Source organism: Octodon degus, unplaced genomic scaffold (assembly GCF_000260255.1).
Source record: "Octodon degus isolate 3935 unplaced genomic scaffold, OctDeg1.0 scaffold00053, whole genome shotgun sequence".
Classification (NCBI taxonomy): domain Eukaryota; kingdom Metazoa; phylum Chordata; class Mammalia; order Rodentia; family Octodontidae; genus Octodon; species Octodon degus.
This window is the reverse complement of record NW_004524629.1, coordinates 4683987-4700396: the sequence shown is the minus strand read 5'-3', so window position 1 is coordinate 4700396 and position 16410 is coordinate 4683987. Positions and strand designations below refer to the sequence as shown.

Sequence of the window (16410 nt, the reverse complement as noted above, 5' to 3'; positions counted from 1 at the left end):
TAGCATATAATAATAGCACTTCATTTCTTTATTGCTGTATACTATTTCATTGATTATCCATTTAATATATGGTAGATATGAGTAGTTTCTACTTTTTGACTTTTAGGAATAATGTTGCTGTGAACATTGTAAACGGATTTCCATTTCCCTTAAATATATACCTGAGTAGAATTAATGGGGTAATTTTGTTTTAACTTTTTGAGAAAACTGCCAAATTGTTTTCAGTAGCAGCTGCAGCCTTTCATATTCCCAGCAGCATATAAGACAGGCTCTCCATGTCTTTGCAATATTTATCAGTCTTTTTTAATAGCTGTACTAGTAAAGTGATATTGTATGGTTATTTTATGCTTTTATTAAGGCATGCTTCCAAATGCTTAACCCTAGATTTTCTTTTAGTAAGAAACAAACGTTACCTTTAAATTTGTAATAAATTTGTTTAATTGTTGTTTTTGTTTTTCTAACAGGCTAAGGAAATTTTAACAAAAGAATCAAATGTACAAGAGGTTCGTTGTCCTGTGACTGTCTGTGGAGATGTACATGGCCAATTCCATGACCTTATGGAGCTCTTTAGAATTGGTGGAAAATCACCAGATACAAACTATCTATTCATGGGTGACTATGTAGACAGAGGTTATTATTCTGTGGAGACTGTGACTCTTCTCGTATCATTAAAGGTATGATTAATGAAATTCATGTTTTTTGTTTTTTGTGGTTTGTTTTTTTTTTTTCAGACTTTGAACTAGACAAAAGTTAAGAATGATAGTATTGGGCTGATGAGATGGCTCAATGGTCTAAAGCACCTACTTAGAACAAGCTTAGTCAAAGCACAGGGACCGCGGTTCGATCCCCCAGCACCACATGCCTGCCAGCCCCGCCCTCTGGTGGGCTGAGCTGGCCACACACACACACACACACACACACACAAATAAATAAATAAATAAATAAAATTTAAAAAAAAAAGTGATAGTATTGGGGCTGGGGAGATAGCTTAGTGGAATAAGCGCTTCCCTGCAAGCGTAAGGGCCTGAGTTCAATCCTCTGTTCAGCAAAAAAAAAAAAGAATGATAGTATTACATGTCATGTGCCCATTCAATTCATAGCTCCTTAATTAATAGCTGCCTTTATATCTTTTAAAAAGAGATAGAAGAAAATTATGCCTTAAGTTTCTACTTCTGGTAAGTATATTATTCTTTCAGGTTGTCTGTAACTAAAGTTTGAGAATTTTTGACTTATTCTTCATAGTAAGTCTAGAAGTCTTAACTTTTTGTTTTGAAAAGCATTCCTGCTTTTCTATTTTTTTAAAATTTTATTTATTTGTGTGTGTGTGTGTGTGTGGCTAGCTTAGCCCACCAGGGGGTGGGGCAGACTGGCATGTGGTGCTGGGGGATTGAACCACAGTCCCTGTGCTTTTGCGAAGCTTGTTCTAAGTAGGTGCTTTAGACCACTGAGCCATCTCACCAGCCCTTCTATTTTTATTGTCCTACACAATTTATCACTTCACACGTTACTGCAATAACTTGGTAACTTGTATTTCTGCATCTTGAGATTTGATCTTTTAAATTACCTTGAATGTGCAGTTAGATGAAATCTCTTAATCAACACTTACTAGCACTTTTTTATTACCCTGCTTCCAAATTCTTTGGTGAATCTATGTTCCCTGTGGAATCAAATTTAAACTCCTTGCTGCTCTATCATCTAACCTGAATTTACATACCAGAAGTTGGTAACAAACTCTGTACCTCAGGTCAGATAGGTTTTTTTATTCAATGTTTTTTATTTTTTTATTTTTTGGCGGAACTGGGGATTGAACATGGGCCCTTGCACTTGCCAGGCAAACGCTTATTCTACTGAGCTATCTCCCTAGCCCCTAATCAGTGTTTTTTAAACTTCATTTATTTCCTTATCTAATTTCCATACAAGATTACTGTCATTACTTTCTTATCCCTTCTCCATAGGCTAGCTGTCTCTTTTCTTCTGTGAAGAATTCATATTTTCGCCATACTCCTTTTACCACAAAATTACTATAAAGAAGCTGAGCAGGATGGGGCACACCTGTAATATTAACACTCTGGGAAACTGAGGCAAGAGAATTATAAGTTTGAACTCAAAGTGAGCAACTTACTGAAACTGCCTCAAAATAAAAAGAGTCACAGATGAAGTTCAGTGCAAAGACCCAGAGTCAATCCTCAGTACCTAAAAAAAAGAGATTACTGTGTTGAAACTTCTCACATGTCCCTTATGTATGCATGTTATCCTACTGACTTATTACCTTATATTGTCACATTTCTGCTGAATGAAATAAATCTCTAAACAGTAGAGATCATATTCTTGTGTGGACCCAGCATTATCTTTGTAGCATGGTTTAGTGTCATGCATGTAAAGGGTGTTTAGCAAAAAGACATAATCAAAATATGCATTTGTAACTTTTTTTTTTTTAAATATGGCCAGTCTTTTTTTTTTTATTTTAACATTTATTTATTTTGTGTGTGTGTGTGTGTGTGTGTGTGTGTGGCCAGCTCAGCCCACCAGGGGGCGGGGCTGGCTGGCATGTGGTGCTGGGGATTGAACCGTGGTCCCTGTGCTTTGCTAAGCTTGTTCCAAGTAGGTGCTTTAGACCACTGAGCCATCTCACCAGCCCTGTAACTTCTTGATTAATTTATAGAATCTGTTGGGGTTTTTTCTTCTCAGGGAACACATACCTAACTACAAGTTGAGTATCTTTTTTTTTTTTTTTTTTTTTTTTTTTTTTTTTTTTTTTGGTACAGGGTCTCACTACACAGCTTGGACTCATAGTGATACTCCTGTTTTCAGCCTCCCCAGCGCTGGGATGACAGGTGTGCGCCACCATACCTGGACTCAGTCTGGCTCAGCTTGGGACCCTGCTTGCCTAAGCAGGCATTTAGTCTGCTAATCAATCTCACTGACCCTCCCTTTATTTTTTTGAGACAGGATCTTGCTGTGTAATTCAAGCTCGCCTTGAACTCACTATATTGTGCAGGCTGGCCTTGAACTCTTGGCAGTCCTCCTGCCTCAAACTCCCAAATGACTGGGATTATAGGTATACACCACCCTTCCTGCCTTGAGTATCCCTTACTTGAAATGCTTTGGCAGATTGTTGGGATTTTGGATTTTAGAATATTTGCATATATTTATACATGAACTATCTTGGGAATGGGACCCAAGTCTAAACACAGACTTCATTTGTTTCATATACACCTTATATAGGTAGTCTAAAGGTAATTTTATACAATTTTTTAATAATATAGTTCAGAATTTTATTTTATTTTTTTTTCTTTTTTTTGCGGAACCAGGGATTGAACTCAGGCCCTTGCGCCTGCCAGGGAATCACTTATTCCACTGAGCCATCTCCCTGGCCCCATAGTTCAGAAATTTTAACAGAATTTCTTGGTGTGGAATTTTCCATTTTTGGTATCATGTCACCACTTTAAAAATTTTTAGACCAGAGGATATAGCTAAGCTGTACAGTGCACAAGACCCTGGGTTCCATTTCTAGTACCACTAAAGGGGAAAAAGGTTCCATTTTGGATTAAAATTGATCAAACTATGGTATGCCACATTGTATGGTTTTCTGTTTTCGCGTAGAAAAGAAACTGTTCATACATTTGAAATTTTGCTCAGATTTGGCTGGGTCCAAAACTCAGTCTTCTGTGGGAAAAAGAGTTGTAAAAGTAAGAAATTAATTTATAAAGGAGCTTATTTTAGGTTGAAACGTCTTTCCAGTATCCGTTCAGCATTAAGAGGTCAGTGTGTTCTTGAAAGATTTAGAAGACTAGTAGTAGTTCAATGAAGAAAAAGATGATCGATACAAAGAATCAGCTCCAAGTTTATTATAGTAACATAGGTAAGTGTCAACTAGAGGTTCTGATAAGGGAGATATAAACATACTAAAGAAAGATGACCATAAAAAAATTTCAAAGGTTAATCAATAGGCCCTGGTTATTAATGAGAAAGTTTTTTTCCTCTAGAAACCAAAAAAAAGCCATTCAATATTTTAGAAGACAAAGAGCCATTTAAAGGAGGGTCAGAGTTAATGTTCTTAACATCATACAGTGAGAATATGATTGAACTGTGGGTTTCTCTTCCTTTTCTTCCAGGTGCGTTATCCAGAACGCATTACCATACTGAGAGGAAATCATGAAAGCCGACAAATTACCCAAGTATACGGTTTTTATGATGAATGTCTACGAAAATACGGAAATGCCAATGTTTGGAAATATTTTACAGATCTCTTTGATTATCTTCCACTTACAGCTTTAGTAGATGGACAGGTATCTATGTGTGTGATTATATCTTGGTGGCAGCAAGACTAAATGCAGAAAAGATTTACTATTAGTAACGTATGTTCTAGATTTATATTACCCGTGTATGTGCATCTTGGCCTCTTTTCCCCCCTCTTTTCAAATTTCTAAGCAGGGATTTTAGCCAAAAAATATGCTGTCATATACTTCTATTATAGATAAATATTATAAGTAAATGCTTAAGACCATAATATACAATATTAATAAAGCTAAATGTTTCTTAAAACTATTTGCACATATACTGTACACAGGGTGTTAATTACCATGAATAACTTTATTTCTATTTTCATGGTAATTGAAAGCAATATATTGTACATTAAACCTTTGCTAAGAAGTGAGTGCTTTGCTCCACCCAAAGTATTGCAGACATAAAATAGAACATGAAAAAGTAGAAAAGCAAAATACAGTCTGGGAGTGGTGGCTCATGCCTGCAATCCCAGCACTGAGGAGGCTGAGGCAGGAGAATCATTGCTAGTTTGAGACTGCTCTGGGCTACAAAGTGAGTTCAAGGCCAGCCTGAACTGAATAGCAAGACCCTGACACAAAAAGACAAACCCCAAAACTTTCCTATTCTAATTTCTGGAGGTTTCTGTATGAACTGATGTAAATTTAAATTTAAAACTTCTTTAAGTCTTGAATGTCCATAGTTGTCAAGGCTGTAATGCACAGCTCTTTTGGCCTTTGGAGGGGACTGTAATTTGGCTGTGACCCTCTGTATAATTCTGATCTACATTTTCACTGCTATGATTTTGGACACTGCAACACTATCCAAAGGATAGTATTTAGAAGATAATAAATATGTAATGCTTTGTGTATGCTTGCTAAAATGAAGTATTGATGATGTGTCTGTTATACTTACCTATATTTATTATAGATAAATATTATAAGCAAATGCTTATAAAGCCCTAGATTTTAATCCCCAGAACTTTTTTTAAAAAGCTCTGAGAGCTTTATGTATTTTTCTCCTCCTGTCAGCACCCTCCACTTTCTTACTTGTAATGAGCCATTGAGCTTTATGATTGCAGTATTTACAAGAAACAAAAAAGCAAATACACACCATTATTGACCTGTTATTATTTACAAAATGTTATTGTTAGAAGAGTTTGTATAGCTCCAAAACAAATAGGTCTATAGAATATTTGAACATGACAGGCTTACCTAATGGATTTAATGTTTGGTATATTGATATCCAGGTAACCAGGTCTAATGTTTAATAGGCTAGTTTCTCCAGACCTTTAAGGAACATGAGAAAAGATAGAATGCTGTACTGCTCACACTTAGTTCCATTCCCAGATAAGCAAAAAACAAACCCAGCTGTGTGCCTAGTATAATTTTAGTATCAAGTCATATGGCAAGTACCGAAAAATAAAATCTGACCAAGATCACTGAAAAAATTACTGTATTTATTTAAAACTCAAATTATTTTTTTAAAAAACTCAATTATTAAGATAAATATGTAATAGCATTCATGAGTTAAAGAAATTCATTAATGAACTATTAGAAACCCTTCTCAGCAAAATCAGGAGAAAAATGTTCATTCAAACTTGCTTTATGGGGCTGGGGAAATAGCTCAGTGGTGTAAGTGCCTGCCTGGCAAATGCAAAGTCATGAATTCAATCCTGCTACCTCAAAAAAAAAAAAAAAAAAACCCAACTGACAAAAGACAAACTTGGATATGAAGCTGGGCATGGTACCACCTGTCTGTAATCCTAGCACTCAGGAGGCTAAGGCCAGAGGATTGATGCAAGTTTGAGCCCCACCTGGGCTACAGAGTGAGTTCTCAACTAGCCTGAACTGTATAGGAAAACCCTGTCTCAAGCCTGACATTCATAAGACCCTACATTAAATCTCCAACATCACACACAGGAGAACAAACAAAACATCTAGTAAAACAATAAAGTAAAAAGGCAGAAGGAATGCTGTATATGAAGTGTTAATAATTTTAGCAGCACTTGGGAGGCTGAGGCAGGAAAGTAACTGTGAGTTTGAGGCCAGTGGGCTCCATAAACTTTGAAAAGAACAGCTATTAGGACCAACATATGTAACCATTATTTAGCTTTAATTGACTTTTAGTAATTAGAAAAGCAAATATAATTTCTTTTTAAATTCCTAAACAGATATTCTGCCTCCATGGTGGCCTCTCTCCATCCATAGATACACTGGATCACATAAGAGCCCTGGATCGTTTACAAGAAGTTCCACATGAGGTAAACTTTGTTTAAAAAAGAAAAAACAGTGTAACTCATGTGAGGAAGTTCAACATCACTGTCACTGATACTTTATTGTCTTGATCAGGGTCCAATGTGCGATCTCTTATGGTCAGACCCAGATGATCGTGGTGGATGGGGTATTTCACCACGTGGTGCTGGCTACACATTTGGACAAGATATTTCTGAAACATTTAACCATGCCAACGGTCTCACACTGGTTTCTCGTGCCCACCAGCTAGTAATGGAGGTAGGTACCTTTCATGACGAATGTTCTTCATTTCAAATAGTATATATGTGTTTGTGATGTGGAATATAGGACACATTGCTTCTCATTACCAAGTGAAAGGAAGAAAATTTGTATCAGGGAAAGTATTAGCCAGAGCAAAATTGTAACTCATTTTTTAAATAAAAATTTATAAAAATAGTACCCTAGAATTCTCTTCTTTCAAAGTCTTGAATATAAATATCTTATTATATTTGCTTTATGACTTCCTGCCTCCAACTTTCTTCTGAATGTCATTTATAAACAAACACCTCCTTACCTTCAAATTTCCACTTGTATTTTGTTAATGGTGTTTTCTTATGTAGCCAGGAAATCTTCATTGGTATAATTTTACTATCTAAACACTTAGTCAAATAATGCTAATTAATGTCACTAATACTCTGTTAAGCAAAATTCCGTTTTTGCCTATACATAATCTTAGATTGAATTATATTCACTCTCCTTTAATAAATAGTCCTATTTTATTTTGTGCTTTTTTGTTTAAATTATTTTTAAATTTTTTTATTTTAATGAGAAAAAAGATAAAATAACAATAAAACAGTTTCAAAAACAGGTTAGTAGGACAGTTCCAGTAATTAATACATTGCATATTGTTTTCTTGTTTATTTTTTTAAAATTATTTACAAACCCATCTCACAGTAGGGGCTGGTGAGATGGCTCAGTGGTCTAAAGCACCTACTTAGAACAAGCTTAGCAAAGCACAGGGACCGCAGTTCAATCCCCCAGCACCACATGCCTGCCAGCCCCGCCCCCTGGTGGGCTGAGCTGGCCACACACACACACACACACACATATAAATAAATAAAATTTAAAAAAAAAAATTAAATGAATGTAACAGTAAAAATTGTCCAAAATAAAAATGAAGAAGAAAGAATTTACAAATCAGTCATATAGTTAGAATTCTCAAAGTGTAGAAAGGGGTAGGCAATAAATATTTAAAGATTTAAAATTTCTGAATATAGTTGAAATTATAGCACTACATTTCCAAGAAAAATGAACTGTTTGCACAAGAAATTTGAATAAAATTATATCAAGATACACAAAAATGAAATTGTCCAAAATTTGTTTTGTGCTATCTTGACATTTTGAAATAATATAAGCAATTTATTTTATAGAAATAGCCCTCAATTAAGATTTAATGGGTGTACTCCTGTAATCCCAGCACTCCAGAGGCTGAGACAGGGTTATTGTGAATTTGAGACCAGCCTAGGTTACAGAGTGAGCTCCAGGCCCATCTGAATTGCTGCATAGTGAGACCCTCTCTCAAAAAAGAAAAAAGATTTAACTGATGCTTTCCTTAATAGGATTCGGAGTATGCATTTTGGCAGGCATACCACAGAATGATATTATGTTCTCAGTGCATCTTATCAAGGGTTATGAAATCTGCATGTCCTAGTACAGGTGGATTAACTGATTACTGCCTTTCTCCCCTGTAATGTTACTGTTTTGTAACTACTCCAGATTTTTTTTTTTTTTCCCAGTACCAGGGATTGAACTCAGGACCTTGAGTTTGCCAGGCAAGCGCTTACTCTACTGAGCTATCTCCCTGATCTGTTTTGTAACTACTAAAGGAATGAAAATAGAGCATAATCCTTCCAAAACAGTAAGAAGTTACTTCATGTTAAAAAGAAAAATTTTACCAGCTCAATAGAAGCAAGAAAAAGGGGCATGATAGAGAAATAAGACAACACAAATTTATATGGTAAAAATAAATTGTATCAGTCATAAGAAATATAAATGGGGACTGGGAAGGTAGCTCAGCAGCAGTACCTGCTTGGTAAGTAGCATAAGGTTCTAAGTTCAGTCCCCAGAACAAAAGCAAAAAGAAAAGAGAAGAAATGTAAATAAATGGTAAATTTTTGTGTGTGTATGATTGACCCCCAAGTTGGATAAGTCAGAGTTCAACTATTATTTGGAACATATGTAGAACATAATGACACCACAAATTAGAGACAAACAATTGAATATAGTACTGGTGTAATAAGTTTATCCAAAATATAACCAATGTGAATCAGAATGAAACTCAAGGAGAAGGTACCATTACAAGCAAAATTTCATCATTGTTGATGAAAACTGGCCCCAGTCTTTAGGAAGAGAGTATTCTGAGTTTACTCATAATAGTTTGAAACTATATAAAGCAAAAGTTGACACAGTTTAAGAGGGAAAATTGAATTATTGTGGAAGAAATTTCGACATATACTTCAGCTATGATCTCAGAAGTTTAGCACAACTGCACAATAACAAGTTCTGTGTAACAAAGCCCTATGCCCAGTAGTTACAGCATTCTGTGCAGATGGATGCACTGTGAAAGATGGAGACCATATGATCTGTATATAAAACATATGTAAAATAACGTAATTTTATAATAAAAATGTGTTATTAATGCTGCAGGGATACAATTGGTGTCATGATTGGAATGTGGTTGCCATAGATGGCTATGTATCTGTAAGAGGTATTTGGCTTTTTATGGTCAAGATCCTAATTTTAATGGGAGAATGGAAAAAAGGAAAGGAAAAGAAAAAAACGTGTGTATATATATATAAATACTAATTACTGTTCATTGAAAAGAAAGGTTTTTGTGTGCTAATATTATTTAGACAATAAATGCCAATATCTTGTATTCTGAGTAACTGATTTAAAGATGACGGTATACAATGTCTTAACCATTGTTACCTTCTATTATCTTTTTTTGAAATTTTGAGGGGTTTTTTCCTCTAAAATAAAAAATATATAATTTTATAATAAAAAATGTTTTTATGCTTCAGGGATACAATTGGTGTCATGATCGGAATGTGGTTACCATATTTAGTGCACCCAATTACTGCTACCGTTGTGGAAACCAGGCTGCTATCATGGAATTGGATGATACCTTAAAATATTCTTTGTAAGTAACTAAGTTGTAATTGTATATAATCAATTTCCCATACAGTTTCTAAAATTTTAGTTTATTAGTACACATGTATAATGTTTATATTCCCTGTGTGGAATTGGTACATGTACAGAACACATCACAAGTCCTTATTTTCATCTCTTATCCTTCCCTTCCTCCCTCATTCCCTTTGTTCCTTCCCTCCTCCCCTCCTAAGCTCTTGATCCCCTTCCCCTCCCCCTCTGAGAACAATCCATCTCGCTACTTCCTATTATCTGTCTTTTACTTTGGTGTTTATTTTTACTTTGCATTTTTCATATAAGAGGGCCAATGTGATATTTAAGCTTGTGCATCTGATTTGTTTCACTTAATATTAAGGTCTGAAGATGCACATATTTTCTTACAAGTAACTCACATCAATCTTTTATAGCAGAATAATACTATTATAGCAGAATAGTACTATGGGGTATAAATAACATTTCTTTCAATTCATCTTTTGATGGTCACTTCTGATATTGAGGTATTGTGAATTGTTTTGCTGTAAACATAGGTATGCATGTCTCTCTTAATGTGATGTCTATAAATCTTTGGGGAAGATACCTAGAAGGGGAGTATAGCTGGGTCAAAGAGAATTTCTAGTTGTAGGCTTCCATATTGATTTCCTCAGTTAGTGGTTGTTATCAGTTTAACCCCCAACAGTGGAGAAAGATTCCTTTTCTCCCCATAACCTCTCCAGCATTTATTATTTGATTTCCTGATGACGGTCATTCTTTCTGGAGCATGGTAGAATCTGTTGTTTTGTAATGGTCAGCAAAGTTGAGCATTTTCATGTATTTGTACTTCATCTGAGAACTGTCTATTCATTTTGTTTGCCCATTTTTTGATTGGATCTTTTATTTGGAGGATCTCTTTTTTGTAATTCTCTCTGTATACTAAATATGAGTCCTCTGAGGAATCACTGGCAAAATTTTTTTTGTGTTCTGTAGACTCTGTTCGTTTGTTGTGCAGAAGCTTTTTCATTGAATATGATCTCATTTTTTGATTCTCAGAAATATTTCCTGTACAAATAAGGTTCTTTCAGAAAGTCCTTGTATATGCCTAAGACTGCAAGAATTATAGAAGTGCTTATTTGGTAATCATAAATTTCTTTAGGTGCTCTTTATCGTGAAAATATTTTTTCATCATTTTGAAAGAGATTTTTCAGAATATATCAGCTTGAGTTGGAAATTATTGAGTGACTTGCTGCTTTTCTCTGACTGCTTCTTTTTTTTTTTTTTTTTTGTATTTTAGGGAAGCATCTACAGGGTGTTCAGGTGGACTCTTAGTGATCCGCCTGTTTACAGCCTCCCAAGAGCTGGGATTAAAGGTGTGCCCCACCAACCTTAGTCTCAATTGCCTGTCTCAGTGGGCCCCCGGGGGCAGGGCCAAGGGCTTGAATTCCTGAAGAGGTTCTTTTGTAATCATGACTGTTTGAGAGTCTGTAGCCCTACTTAATCTGTATGTTAAATTTTTCTTACCTTATTTAGAAAGTTTTCATTTCAGTAAGCAGGTTTTTTGTTTTGTTTTTTGTATGTATTTAGTACAGTGTTTCACTACACAGATAGGACTTGTAGGGATCCTTCTGTTTTCAGCCTCCCAAGCACTGGGATTATAGGTGTGCGCCACCACGCCCAATCTCAGTCACCATCTCAGGCGACCTGTGGGTGGGTCCTGTGGGTAGAGCTGGCATGGCACACTGGGGATCAAACCCTGTCCCTGTGTCTGCCTAAGTAGGCGCTGTAATCTGCTGAGCTAGCTGGCTGGCCCTAGCAAGCAGGTTTTTTGTTTGATTGGGTTTTTTGTTTTTATTTTTTTTAAGACATGATCTCATTATGTAGTATAGGCTCACCTTGAACTTACAATAATTCCTCACCCAAGTGCTGGAATTACAAGTGTGCCGTATGCCCAGTGAGTAAACAGTTTTTTATTGTCTTTGTGCTGTTTTTCCTCACTAATTCCTGTTAATCTTTTCATTATCTAGTTGTTGAATCATTTTTCCTTGTTTTAAAGATGTCTCTTATTAAGTAGTTCCTGACAACAGCACTTTCAGATCTGACTCACATTGATCGCTTCTGGGCTGGGGAGATGGCTCAGTAGACTAAACACTTGATTGGCAAGTGCAAGGGCCTGAGTTCAATCCCCAGTTCCACAAAAAAAAAAAAAAGCATTGATCACTTCTGCTGCCATACTTTCAATAGATTTTTTTTTTTTTAATCTCCTGATTTTTCGATTTGGAGCCTTTCAAAGGACTATAGCCCTTTGCTTATCATGCATGTTCTATATTGTTTTGTCTAGCTCTTTTTTTGTTGTTGTTAATGTGTTCTTTAGACTTGCTGATTTTAGTTGGCCCAACATTTTGTAACTTAATATCTTCTGTGATCTTACCAATTTCCTTACTAACCTGAGGCTTTTAGTTTCCTTTCCTCAGATGCCCTATAAATTAGTTAATGTCTACTCTTCAGGGGTGGTCTCTGGGTATGACTGACTGCTGACCTTTGCCTTTGTCCCAGGATCCAACCACCTATGTTGACTTGAGATATGTTGATTCTCCCATAATGGACCACAGTATTGTTAATGACCCATGGGCAATCTAGATATTGCTATCTCAAGAAAATCAGTTAATTGTAGCAGCTGTAAAACTTTTGCTATTATAATAAAATTATAGCATGAAACACATGCTGATTATTTGTAAAGTACCACTCTTGTCCCTAGAAAAGAGATCTGTAATTATAGTGTGAACACTATAACAAACCATATATTGACCTGCTGCTGACCTACAGAAAATATTTAGTAAATGGACACTTTACCTCTGTCAGCACAGTATTCAACAGGAGTAGCATAAAGTTAACTATCTGGAGATTCATAAAGTTTAGTATGCAAAATTTACTATGTTGGTAAAGGTGGAGGGGTGGGGACCTGGAGAATGAGGGGAACGAAATTTGCAAAATTAACTGATGGGATATGAGGAGAGAAAAGGAAGACAGTCCTAGTAAAGGGTGAAAGCAAATGAATAGTGATAGAGAACTTACTGGAAAGCATGAACAAGGAAAAGAAAAAAAGATAAACAGCAAAAATAAAGAGAAAAATTGTAAGAGAAAGTGATAAAAAGGAAAAAAAACTAAAAGAAGAATAAAAAGATTAGGCCAAGGAAAAAATTCTGGGTTCTGAATGAGTGGTTGCTTTCTATGATCTGTGGTCTTGAGAACCAGCCAGTCAGAATTTTCTGTGCCTGGCTTTAGGGCCTGTGCATCCTAGGAGTGCACTAGATTTCCTCTATTCATGCCCCTCAAACTGTGTGACTGTTCAAGCCAAGGCAAGTCCTTGTTCCCATTGGTCAATAGCTCTCTGTTCTTGGCTGGGTGTAGGCTGGGTGAGGATTCATGTGGGCTCTTGGACTTAATTTTGACAGTTGTGAGAGCTGGGTGCTCCTTCTCTCCCTGGATGTCCTCTTTGTGCAGGTCAGATCCCCAGTCTTTGCCTCTGCTGTGCCAGGCTGTGCTGCCCTGGAGCCTGAAACACCATTCTCTCGTCCAGGGCCAGCTGGGGGTGGGACTGCCCCCCCTCCAAGGGTATCCACCAGGTCTGCGTTCCTAATAAGAGTTTTAGGAGAGAAGTTTTCAGCTGCTGGGTTGTGAAAGAAGTGTGGCATACTCTATCCACAACAAAAATAACCATTTACCTGGGAAAAAGATTTTTTAAAGGGTTTGGAGGAATGTCTCAGGGACTTGTAACAAATGAAGAGATAATTATTCACTAAAAACCTTCTGAATTTCAGTGATAACATTTGGAGGCTATTGCCTGAGGTACTTACCCTTACTGCTGTGTCCATCTTACAGAAACTGTTCCAGCTACTCTGTCCTGGCCAGGTGTGGTTAGGAAGCATGGGGTTTCCACAGTTCCCAGTCTAGGCCATACTTTTTATCCCAGAGATGAAACACATCCCAGTTGCCCTGGTCCTGGGTTACAAGAAGCTGTACTCTTGCTAGGTGATTAAGTGACCAAGGAACGCCTTCTTACCTCAGCCTCTAGGGTGGATGCTGTCCCCTAAAAATTCAGGACAGGGTGATAACGCTGAGTTCCCAGGTGCTCTTGCCATAGCATATTCTGTGGATTAGATGTCTCAGAAGTAGGCTATGCCTATCCCAAGCAGTGGCACAGAAGTTCTGCTCAAAGAGTAGAGAGAGAGACTAGAAAAGTTCCTCAGCTCTGACTTACTTAGAATAGAGAGTAGAGATTTCTTAGTCTGAGTACTTCATTGAAAACAGTGGCTATCATGGTGGAGACCAGTTATGAGTGTTCTCATGGTTCCCATGATACTTGTAGTGACAAGCAAAAGTATGGAGCAACAAGAAGTTAACAAATGAAACCAGGGAAAGAGTCAGCCAAGATAAGCCTCTTGGGGTCACAGTGAACACTGGGTAGCAAGCAGCTGTGTGCACGTACTAGCTGTACTTACTCAGGTGCAGACTCAAAACCTTAATGTGGTGTTACTTTGAGTTTCTGATTTGTTTCTTGGTACTGGGAATTGAACTCAGAACCTTGTGCTTGCCAGGCATGCACTATGCCACTGAGCTATCTCCCCAACTCCCTTGGTGGTGAGAATAGATTTTTGCACATTTAATCAAGATGAGGTCGCACTGCATTAGGGTTGGCCTTAAATTTTTTTTTTAATTTTTTTTTTAACGTTTATTTATTGGGGGGGGCAGCTTAGCCCACCAGGGGGCGGGGCTGGCTGGCATGTGGTGCTGGGGGATCGAACCGCGGTCCCTATGCTTTGCCAAGCTTGTTCCAAGTAGGTGCTTTAGACCACTGAGCCATCTCTCCAACCCCAAATTTTGTATGACTAGTATCCTCACCAGAAAAAAAGGTAGCATAGATGTATGAGAGAGACATCTCATAAATAAAAACACTAAGCAGCATTCATAAGTGAAATTTCTCCTAGAGTGGTGTGTCTACAAACCAAGACTGTTTGATCTACCAAAAAAGCCAGGAAGAATCAAGAATTTTTCCCTAGGGCCTACAAAGACATCAAGACCAAGCTAACACCTTTCAGACTCATAGCTAACCCTAACGGAATTTTTTTTTTTCTTTTTTGCCAGACTCTGGAGTAGACCTGTTTCCTGCATAGCTTAGTGAAGTGCTGAGGGGTTAGGCCCACCCTTAGTAATTTGCCTAGGATCATCCCAGCCTAAGATAATAGAGTAAATAAAGTAGCATTGGGAAGCCTAAAACCACTGTTTCTATTCAGTGTCTTTTTTTAATTATTTGTTTACTTCTGAAGTCAAATATTTTAATGAGTTCCTTCCATTTGCCATTTACAGTCTTCAGTTTGACCCAGCACCTCGTCGTGGAGAGCCTCATGTTACTCGACGCACCCCAGACTACTTCCTGTAAATTCCTCCTGGGAAAAACTGCCTTTGTATGTGAAAGTATACCTGGCTTTTTAAAATATATTTAAAAATTTAAAGACGCGACAGTAATCTTATGTTTCTATAACAAATTGTGATGTCTTGGCATTAAACCACATCATGGACCAAAATGTGCCATACTAATGATGAGCATTTAGCACAATTTGAGACTGAAATTTAGCACAGTATGTTCTTCTAGATTGGTCAACCTAACAGTTTGCCTGCTGTATTTGTAGTAACTATTTTCCTCTGGACTATTCCAGCAAAAAGGTAACTAACTACTTTATCTCCTTTTGTGCTTATTTGGAAATTTTAGTTATAGTGTTTAACAAGCATGGATTAATACAGTTGGAATTTTATTTTTAAGAAAAATTCACAAGTTGAATTCCATTTAATCCATTACCCTTTATGTTATTGAAATGTTTAATTAACTGAAGAAAAGATCCTTCCTGGGAGTATGTTGTCATAACATTAAAGAAATGGCCCTTCATTTCCATTACTGTTTTGTTGAGCTACATGTTTCTGTATATTTGTCATGACAGTGCTTGCATCCTATTTGGTGTACTGAGCAAATAAACTTTTCATTTTAAACCAAAATGTTGATTTAACTGTGATGTGCATAAAATGGGAACTTCATTATTTTAAACTTTGTATAAAATCTCAACACAGATGAGCATGGTAGCACACATGTGTAGCCTCAGCATTCTGGAGGCTGAATCAGGAGAGTCACCATGAGTTTGAGGACAGCCTCAGCTATGTAGTGAGTTCAAGAATAGTCTGTACTACATGTGAGACCTTGTCTCAAAAGCAAAACAAAATATCCCTTATAACATATAGAAAGTGATTTAAATATAATGCTCTTAGGCTGGAGATGTAGCTGATCAGTGGAGCACTTGCCTAGCACACGGGTGAGGCCCTGGGTTCAACACCAAGCACAGCCCCTAAAAATGTAATTTTTTTCCTGATACCTACCATTGAACTCCGAGGCATTCTGCCACTGATCTACACCCTAGCCCTAAGCCTTTTTTTTTTTTTTTTCCTGAAATAGGATCTTGCTAAGTTGACTGGGCTTATCTTGAACTTGCCATCCAAGTTCATTTTCAGAGGGGAAAGGAATCCAAATATTAGGTGATAATTGTTAGACCATTAAAAGGCCATTTTTGTTTTTAGACATTTCATTAGGTGATTTGTGTTAATTTATGATTTTAAGCATAAAATATAGTTTGTCATAAATCACTTAGATTTATGGAACTAGAAAGGAAAATATTTTTTTAGTTAATAC

At 36.8% G+C, this 16410-nt stretch overlaps 1 protein-coding gene across 1 annotated transcript; it reads left to right on the top strand.

The window, feature by feature from the left end:
* Positions 1 to 465: 465 nt before the first annotated feature.
* On the top strand, positions 466 to 15725 carry Ppp2cb (protein phosphatase 2 catalytic subunit beta). The gene is made up of 6 exons (XM_023717631.1): positions 466 to 674; positions 4116 to 4289; positions 6437 to 6526; positions 6615 to 6776; positions 9578 to 9696; positions 15042 to 15725. Exons 1-6 carry the CDS (start codon positions 558 to 560, stop codon positions 15112 to 15114), a joined length of 735 nt encoding a protein of 244 aa, XP_023573399.1. The 5' UTR covers positions 466 to 557; the 3' UTR covers positions 15115 to 15725.
* Positions 15726 to 16410: the final 685 nt, after the last annotated feature.

Bases quoted from the DNA above. Each gene is read 5' to 3' on its own strand.
- Ppp2cb (XM_023717631.1), top strand. From the start codon at position 558: ATGGAGCTCTTTAGAATTGGTGGAAAATCACCAGATACAAACTATCTA. The intron at 6,527-6,614 runs GTAAACTTTGTT...TGTCTTGATCAG, and splicing joins TACAAGAAGTTCCACATGAG to GGTCCAATGTGCGATCTCTT. The intron at 9,697-15,041 runs GTAAGTAACTAA...TGCCATTTACAG, and splicing joins GATACCTTAAAATATTCTTT to TCTTCAGTTTGACCCAGCAC.